At 43.4% G+C, this 9469-nt stretch overlaps 1 protein-coding gene across 1 annotated transcript in view; it reads right to left on the reverse strand.

Moving 5' to 3' along the window:
• LOC130121155 (adrenodoxin-like) overlaps positions 1 to 8737 on the reverse strand; it is a 42030-nt gene extending 33293 nt beyond the window's left edge. The window contains exons 1-2 of the mRNA XM_056290008.1: positions 8479 to 8737; positions 2164 to 2288 (exon numbers count right to left, since the gene is read on the reverse strand). Of these exons, the coding sequence (XP_056145983.1) occupies positions 2164 to 2288; positions 8479 to 8624 (271 nt within the window). The 5' untranslated portion in view covers positions 8625 to 8737. The remainder of the gene's footprint in view (positions 1 to 2163; positions 2289 to 8478) is intronic.
• Between the last annotated feature and the right edge of the window lie 732 nt (positions 8738 to 9469).

Below are 9469 nucleotides of genomic sequence, written 5' to 3' on the forward strand. Positions count from 1 at the left end.
TGAGTGCTGTAAGTTGGCTCCCCAGTTCATTGGTCCATTTCCTGTGTCCAAGGTGGTTAATCCTGTTGCTGTAAGGCTCAAGTTACCCAGGTCCATGAGAGTTCACCCCACGTTTCCTGTCAGCCAGTCCAGGAAAGCGCTTTGGTCCCTGCCTCTAGACAACCCCCCCAGCTCGTGGATGGTGACCCAGTGTACACGGTTAGGAAGCTCCTGACTGTGCGTCATCGAGGGGTTTGGCTTTCAGTACCTGGTGGACTGGGAGGGCTACAGTGCAGAGGAGAGGTCTTGGGTCCCCGCCAGGTTCATTATGGACCCCAACCTAATCAGGAATGTCCAACGACAGCATCCTGACAATCCTGGGCTGTCAGGTGCCGGCTGTAAAAGGGGAGGGGGATATTGTCATGACCTGCTCCAGATCCTAGATGTCTCTTCCTGTCAAGTTTCCCTCCTGTGTGATTACGGTCAATCAATCAAGTTTCATTTTATAAAGCGCTTTTCTAGCTGCAACCGCCACTCAAAGCGCTTTACATCTCTGGTCAAATCTGAATTTCAGACACCTGTTATAATCCCGCCCTAATGTGTTCCACTTGTGTCATTGTCTCCTCTATTTGTGTATTTAAGTGATAGTTTGCTCCCTTGTGTTGCCAGTTCGTCTTTACCCCTGTGTGACCATTCCAGCATTATTTTCTTGTCTTCCCAGTGAATGTTTTGACCATTGCTTGTTTTTTGTGACTCTGCCTTTTGCCTGCTGTTTTTGATACCTCTGCTTGAATCCTGTGTACTGAACCTTTTGCCTGGTGAAACCTTTTTGGAACTTTTACTACCTGTGTCAGTCTGCCTTGTGGGTCCTTCATCATTGTGAGGCTGATAGTTATGATCAGTAGCTGTGGACCCAAATGCAGCCACAGACAATGGATTAAGTAATGTAAAATGGGTTTATTGTAGAAATTGGGTCCAAATTAATCTGGTAAGGTCAGTCAAACATTTTACTTGAGAAATAATAATGCAGTATTGACATTGGATAAAGGGAGGGCCCTCTACAATGGCAGAAGCTTACCTTTGTTAGAAGCCCCCCTTTACTAAGCCAGAATAGATGAAGGATAAATGCATTGCGAGTTCAAGTGACTCCTACAATGGAGACCACCATAAAAACCTTTTAGTAAACTTCATTTTCATCTTCACAAACTTATGATCAATGGACCCAAACACAGACATAGACAATAGAATTAAGTAATGTAAAAGGGGTTTATTGTAGAAATAAAGGGGAATGAGGATGGCAGGCAAGGCAGGAAGTAAAGAGGCGATGGCGGGTGGCAGAGCTGATAAGAGCAGGACAGACCGATGAGGGAGGGAATGCGGCAGGCTGAGGATAAGCGAGCAGGTGAGGCAGGCAGGCAGGGGGCTAGAGAGTAGTGATCCTGGAAGCACAAGGAGACATGGTAAATAGAGGTTATGCAAACAACGTGAATAATGCTGAATATACAATTGCAGATCGGGCCGAGACCAAGAGAGTAACACCTTGGTTGAAACAACAATCTGGCAATGAGTGGATGGAAAAACGGAGTGCTGCTGAGTTGATGAGTTGATGGAAGGCAGGGGTGCAGACTGGGTAAGGTGAGTGAGCCACGAGTCAGGAGGGAGCCAGAGAGTGCCAGGGAAGGAAGCCACGGGCCAGACCCCATACACACACATGTACACACACGCACCCACACAGTCGTGTTTCACTATCCTTGTGTGGACCCCTCATTGACTACATTCATTTCCTAGCCCTTAACCCTAACCTTAACCACGCAAACTACATGCCTAACTCTAACCTTTAACCTAACCCTAATTCTAACCGTAACCCTAAAACCAACTCCTAACCCTAAAATAGACCCTTTTCCTTGTGCGGACCTCTAAAATGTCTGCACAAGGTACGTGCTGTCAGGTTTTACTATCCTTGTGTGGACATTTGGTCCGCACAAGGATGGCTAAACACGTAAACACACACACACAGACAACACGGGGAAAGGGAAACACGTAGAAACACAAGGGAAACAACAGGAGGCACTGCTGAGGCCGTGACAAAAACTAAATCTACCTTCTGAATTGGAAGTGAATTAACTGCTTTCCTGCTTAAAAAACAAAAACAAAAAAACTCAGATGATATATGTGATGTCTCACCAAAACCGGGGATATCTAGTTTCTGATTCACCACTACGTCCAGCAGGCTGTCTCCTGTGGCCCCTGATGTGGTTATCTTCTCACCATTGCAGCTGATAAAGTGGACCATCACCCTCTCCTCAGACCTAGTGATTAAAGAGGATCAGGGAGGAGCAGCGGGCGTAGGAAGAGAGGGATCGGAGCAGAAAATAAAGAAAAATGTTTAAAATTCGACATAACTGACAGCCAAAGATGTTCGCACCTACTAGGAACTTTGACTTAGTAGGATACTCAGCATTAAAACAGCATTTAAAGAAGGAACCCTACACCATCAGCCATAACTGCATTTACTCATCATGGGGTCTCCCTGTCTGTAACATTCAGCACATTTTCCAATAATTTCTGTATTACCCTTGCCAACTATAGAAACCTAACTTACTTCTACTGTCCAATGTCACTGTGACGGAGAAAAAAATTCTGAGAATTTTTAATTTGGATTTTTGATCAATGGAGAGCGGATGCCGTGTCTCCTGGAAAGCACGGACAGCAACATAATCTCAGCGTATCTCCACTAAAAACGTTTTGGGTGACTCTGATGGTGTTTTGGGAGAATCTAGCATTTAGCCATACTGGTATGAACCAGAATCCAACAGAGGTGGAGGCTGCTGTTGCGGTGGCCATAAAGAAAGCTATGGCAAGCCAGAGTAGCAAGTAGCCGGAGCTGCTCAGAGCCTTCAGGAACTGTTTATGTACAAACTGTCCTGGCATGCCTGCAGGAACTGAGTCCCTGTGTTTCCATGAATTTTATTGTTGAATAAATAAACCATAACATGAACGGGAGTGAGCCATGGGTAAGCAATATTTTGTTCATTCAAGTTGTATGCTACTGTTTTTCAAGAGCCAGAAAGTGGGCGGGCGTATGAGGAAAATGTGCTTTAAAAATGAAATCGTCAACATTACAGCTGCAGCAGCGTGGGTAGGGAGTTGCATCCTCCCACAATGTTCGCTGGTACATGTATTTGGGGGACAAGCTCTCTGAACAGCGAAAGACCGTTTTCTCTGTAAATATGAGTATTGTAGTGTAAATATGAGCCAAAGTGGTTCAAGTTTTAATAGACAATATAAACCATCAGTACTTTCTGGATGTGCACATTATGAGCGGCAAAACTTCCCTTTGAAAAAGATCTCGTTACCTATAAAAGTCAATACTTTTATATTCTTAAAAGGATTATTAAAAAAAAAAATCCAAGTATTCAATCAGGGAGACATAAGGTCCTGCTGAACTTTCATAATAAAGTGTCATTACATATGATAGTGAGGAGAAAAAGAGTAAATGAATAGACAGTGACATACCATTTTATGGATACTTGGATACAGACCACCAGGCTACATGCGTTTTAATAGGAGAGACCATAGATGTGAGAATAGAAGTCAAAACCCTGGCAGTGTTGGCGTCCAGCTCTTAACCACAATGCTAGTGCCATACTCTACAAATTAAACTATCCAATGAAACCCTTATCCCTGGCCCTACTGGCCCTGTGTACTGTGGATGCAACAGGAAAAAAAGCAATTCTAAACCTGGGTACAACTTCCATTATTTTATCACATTCATTTGCTTCACGATATCGTATCTGCACCATTGCACCATATCACCTCTTATTATGCCTGTATAAGTAAATCTTTGTGTATATAGCTGAAGATTGTTGTGTTGTAGTGTTGTTATTCTATGTTAAGTACATTGAGACAGACATGAAACCGGAGTCAAATTCCATGTAGTGTAAACCTACATGAACAATAAACATGATTCTGATTCTGGAGTTACAAGAACATTATCAATGTCCCTAACAATAGCAAAGCTCATCAATTTGCAAAAAGAATTATTGCAGTCACGGTAATAAGCGTCCTTATAAACAGAAGATTAATAACATTTATTTTTTATTTTACTAGCCTAGCCAGGAGTACATTAGGCCGATCCCATGTAAATAATATTTCAGTTGCCGTCAGCCAGCATGGATGGCTCTTGTCCCTCCAGCTACACTGCACAGGTCTTACAACTGTGGTGAAAAGATGAAGCCAAACAATGTGAAGGCTATCCAAACCTAACTATTGTTGCTTTCGTTGTCATGAGAACACAGAGCACAACTCGCAAGACAAACCGTGTCTGCATAATATACGGTGACGAAAGTCAAACCTTTATAGCCTTTCTGCATAACGTGTTCCCCGTAAGCCGAGAGAAACGGGTTTATTGCTGAGTGACAACCAAGTAGGCGATTTTGAAATGTAACAGGCTGCAATGACTTCCATCCAACCCGAGTGTCAAACATGATCCAGCAGCTGAAATACAACAAACACAAACGCTGAAAGTTGTGTCCTTCAGAGAGTGGTGGTTAAGGCCTTTCACACAAGCTGGCCTGTGCGGTTAAATTCGAGGAAAAAAGAAGAGAAAAGCAATGTTTTTGTGGCTTTACAAACATAAGCTTAAACGACAGCCACACGTTTGACCAAGTACTTGTCAAACAACTCGATGATACTCAAGGTAAAACATGTAAAACGAATATTTGCATTTTTCTCCTAAATTGAAGTCAACCTTTTTTGGGGGGGGGGGGGTGTGGAGTGACCGGTTGCAAAAAATTAAAACAAATTATCTCTTGGTTGAACATAACCTGGGCTGACACAATCTCGACGGTGGATTTGGTTCATTTTGGAGAAACGATGAGCATAGGGTAATGATGTTTTCCACCAAAGTGCAAACACGTTGTTGTGACGCATCTTCAACGGTCAGCATGAGTATTCATCACATTCAAGATTGTGCTTTATTTTCCTGAGGGTAATCTGTCTGGGACATAAAGGCTGCCACATAAAAATGCATACATTATAGTGCAGTAACAGACAAAGTGCATAGCACAGACGAGTGCAGACATAAAGTGCATTCAAATATGTGCAACACAGCCTTTCATTTCATACCCTGCTTATGTCCTGAGTTTAGGAGATTCACTGATAGAGGGATGGAGAGTTTTTATACCCGGTATCTTTTCCTGTATTCAATTGGAACCCTGTAGTGTCTGCCTGATGGGAGCGGTTCGTATTCTGAGTACAGGACATGAGAGGGGTCAGCCATCATTTTCCTAGCCTGTTTAGTTATTGTCTTCTCAGAGAGCATTTGGAGGGAGGTAAGGATGCTCCCTCACCCCCATCACGTTCATTGCCGTGTGGACCAGCCTGTTTATGTCATTTTAATTTAACTTGATAGGTTGCCAAACCAAGCTGAGATTCCATTATCAACAATGTCAAACCAGCACCTTGAGAAAACACATAGTGTATTGTGAGCTGTAAACACAACAAACATGCTGCTGCAGATGGAAAGCCTTGTGAAGAAACAGTTCGCAATGTTGACGTGCAGTGTTGGGCAGTGACGACGTTACATTTCTCGGTAGCGTTGCTGTTTTCTAAATCAAACAGCATTTCAGTAGCGAGGGTCTTTTACTGATCAAGTAGTGCGACAGCGTCCACACAACCTACATGTTCCCAAACATTTCTAACAGCGGAGCTTTCTGCTGCGGTCTGAAATAGAGCTGCCGAGGACCAGCGAGCGACGCCATGTACAGCCCGGCACAAGCGCTTCCGTATGATGGGTGACGTCACGTGATGCTGCGCCTTGTCTGGTTCAGGGGAATACGCCCCCCCCCCCTACACACACACACACACGCGCCAAATGTTATTTAGGGGACTTTTTTTGTGCCATGTCGTTACTGTTTGGTTCACGTCTTTACTCTTTTGCTACTGTGGTTTGGGTTGAGTTGAGTTTTGAGTTGACTGACAGTTTGTCCTGCAAATGTGCCCAACCGTAAATTAAGCATACCCATGCAAACACAGGCGCGCGCACACATAGATGAACAAACACACTCGACACCTGCTTTTTGTTATTATGTGGCACATATGTTGTCCCCCCCCCCGTTCGTTCGCACAGCTTATTGTTTAATAAACAATTGAACTGAACTGAACATGTTTGTCAGGCAGTTTTATTGATCACTGATATTGCATTGACTTGAAATGAGGTTGGTTCAGTGTAATAAAAAAATGACAACTTGGGTTTAGTGTGCTACTTTCGCCATGTTGCTGTAGCTTCGTTTGCTACATTTGCCTCAGTGTAGTGAAGCAACTGGTCACTTATCTCGCAACACTTTCCAAGTAACTTGCCAACATGTCTGTCAAACAAGACAAACCTCTGCTGACTCCAAACCCTCATTAAATCGATGGCAAAGAATGCCACGTTCGTGCACAAATGAAATGTAATATCTATTCGTCATTGTTTTGATATAAATGTTAAATGGCCAAGGTGATAGGTATCCAGGTGAGAATATCTATTGATAATTGTTAGTTTGACACGTTTAATGGCAAATGGGCTCAGACAAAATTATACCTTTTCTGTAATGGTCAATAATGTATCGCATGCAACACGAGGAACGAGGCAGCCAGTATACAAATATTAGTGGTACTTTTCTGCCCCCGTGTGGCCATTTGAAAGCATAACCACTGAATTGGTGAGGCAACGTTTCACGTTGTCAAAATGGTGATTTCTAAATGGATCAATGACACCGCTTTAATAGAAATTTAGTATATTGCAACAAATCTTTTATTTATGCTGTATATTCAACACATGATACAATATAAACCTCAAAAATAAATCTTATGTGCAAAAAAATAGGACAAATTAATGAAAATATGTCACATATTCTCATATTGTTCTGTGGTCTCTGGTCGGTCTCACAGAATATGTGTAAATGAATTTAAAAAAAAATCTTTTTAATTACTGCAATCCTTTTAATTTTATTACGTATTATTAATGCTGTCAGATCTACTTTGTTCTCTTATCTGTGTGACTTTTATTGTAGTTTGCCTTTCTGCATTGTTGCATGTTTTTATTTGCATTTTTTGAGTTCCTCTTCATGCTGTGTTCTTGGCCTGGTTAGACATTTGATAATAAGGCAACAAAGTGGAGTTCTGTGACCCCCCCCAACTCTAGAGTTGCTTAATCTGAACGTGACAGTGACCTTTGCTCTGATATTACGTCCAATAAGATAAGACCCTGGGAGACTCACACCAACCATCACCTTGAGAGATTAGTGTGAAACCAGTCTCAATGTCAGCCTTGATCTGTGAGCTGGCTAATGAAATGGGATAGTCAAAAGGATTGTTTTTTTTCTTCTTCTTCTTTTTACTTCATGCACAGACAAAAGCACACACACACACACACACACACACACACACACACACACACACACACACACACACACACACACACACACACACACACACACACACACACACCACCACCACCACCACCACCACTAATGCCCCTCGGTTTTGGCCGGTTCAAATGTAAAAATGTCAGCCTTGGTCCTGAAAGACTTGGCTGTCACACTGTTTACCACTGTAAATAATTGCAGTGACAAGTCCATAAAGAAAAGACCACCGGAAGTCACACCGGACAGGGCCCAATCTGAGAGATCCAGCTTTTACTTTAAAAGAAGTGGCTAGGGAAAGCTAATTAAACATTCGTACTGTTAGCAGATAGGCCACTTTATGAATGCAAAACTATTACAGGCTACTTTATAAATGTAAAACAATCAATCCCAGACTGTACAGTGATCACTGGTCGTATGATTATGTCTGTGTAGATTCATTTCAGTCATCCAGGTAATACGGTAAAAATAAGAACGAACACTCAATTGGACTTTATGAGCCTTTAATTTAGATCGCAAACTTGTCAATTCAGATTCCGGAAAGGTTTCTCCCACAGCTTGTCCTTGTAACTGCGACAAAATGCCATTAAAATGGGGATATCCGTGAACTTCTTCTAGCCTGCCTGGGCTACTTCAGCCCGTTTCATCAGAAGACAGCAGGAGAGATGTGGGCGCACCTCGTTATGTGACACCGCTGTCCAGCTCCATTGAAACTAATGAGTGAACCCTGCACGTGAAGCGCGAGTCTAGGCTGTGTACATCACTTCAACAGCCCAACGGGTGCTGTTTAATCTAGTGTGCAACACTGGTGTCTTTTTGTTTGTATCTCTTGTGACTGACGTGAGTTCTCTGTATTTGTACTGCCCGGGGACTGTAATTGAAATTATCAAAACCCGGCATACAGAAATGTTTATCAAGCGTGCCTCTGAAATCAAACTGAAGGAAATGGATAAATACAAGGAGAACAGGCGTACACTGCAGCGTTACTGCGTCCTAATAGGGCCCGATACTGTCCTCCGACACGATATCTATTAGCCGCACAAACAGGTGTTATCAAGTCATTATTGCAACACTGGCTTACATGGCTTCATACCTTAAAGGTCGAGCACAGCTGCTGAAGAGAACTTTGCTTCCGACCATGTTGCACGTAAAGTCCCCGGGCGCGGCGGTGGCGGCGCGTCCGTTGGATAAACGCGGGTTAAATCTCAACAGCCTCCTGGCTACAGATACTGTCCACATGGTATTAACAAGACAGCCTACCTGCAGAAAAGTGTACGTAAGTCTATTAATAACGGTGTGGAAGACGAGATTCCTAGATGCGTTATGACGCAGAACACCGCGGCTCCGTGTCATTTCCCTCCCTCTTGAGTTGCGCAACAGGGCTGTCGAATCCACAGAGCAAACGGGGGCAGAGGGTTACTCAGGGCCGCCGCGGTCAAATCTACTGACGGCAGGTTTCTATTCACTCTAGTTAACAGCGAGAGTCTCTCACGGACCGACCCGCTTCATGCACGGGACTACTGACTTTTACACAAAGAGGAATCAGGAACAATTTATTTAGTAATTTCTTACATGCACTTGCATACACAAAGAAACGAAATTTCGTTTCTACCAGCCGACAGCAATGCAAAAAAATCAATCAATACATTTTCCAAAAAATCCAAAATTTCCCAACAACGACGCCACCAAAAACATACAAAAACAGAGTACAAAGCAACAAAAACACAATCAGATAACAACACGGTCCGCTCAGCGCAACGCAGTCCAAAAAACCTCCTCTGTCCAGAGAACAAACTCCAGCTAGGATGACTGTCGCAACTGCCAGTCTGCATGGGCTAGCAGTTAGCTTAGCCTGCTCCGCTTCCGCTTCCTGCCAGACTGCCCTCGGCGTTTCCTACCCGGGCACAGCTCCAGGCAGGGGCCGTGTCGATCCAACGCCAGCTCTACTAGCCATTAAAAGAAAAAGAAAAAAATATCGACGAACAAAATAAAAAACTTCACACGAAGACAAACTTAGACGTGGACAAAGACACAGCATAGTCGGCACTGAGTGAGGCCGCCGCAAACGCGAGTTCGCGCCGCCA

The sequence above is a fragment of the Lampris incognitus genome, chromosome 11 (assembly GCF_029633865.1).
Source record: "Lampris incognitus isolate fLamInc1 chromosome 11, fLamInc1.hap2, whole genome shotgun sequence".
In the NCBI taxonomy this organism is placed as follows: Eukaryota; Metazoa; Chordata; class Actinopteri; order Lampriformes; family Lampridae; genus Lampris; species Lampris incognitus.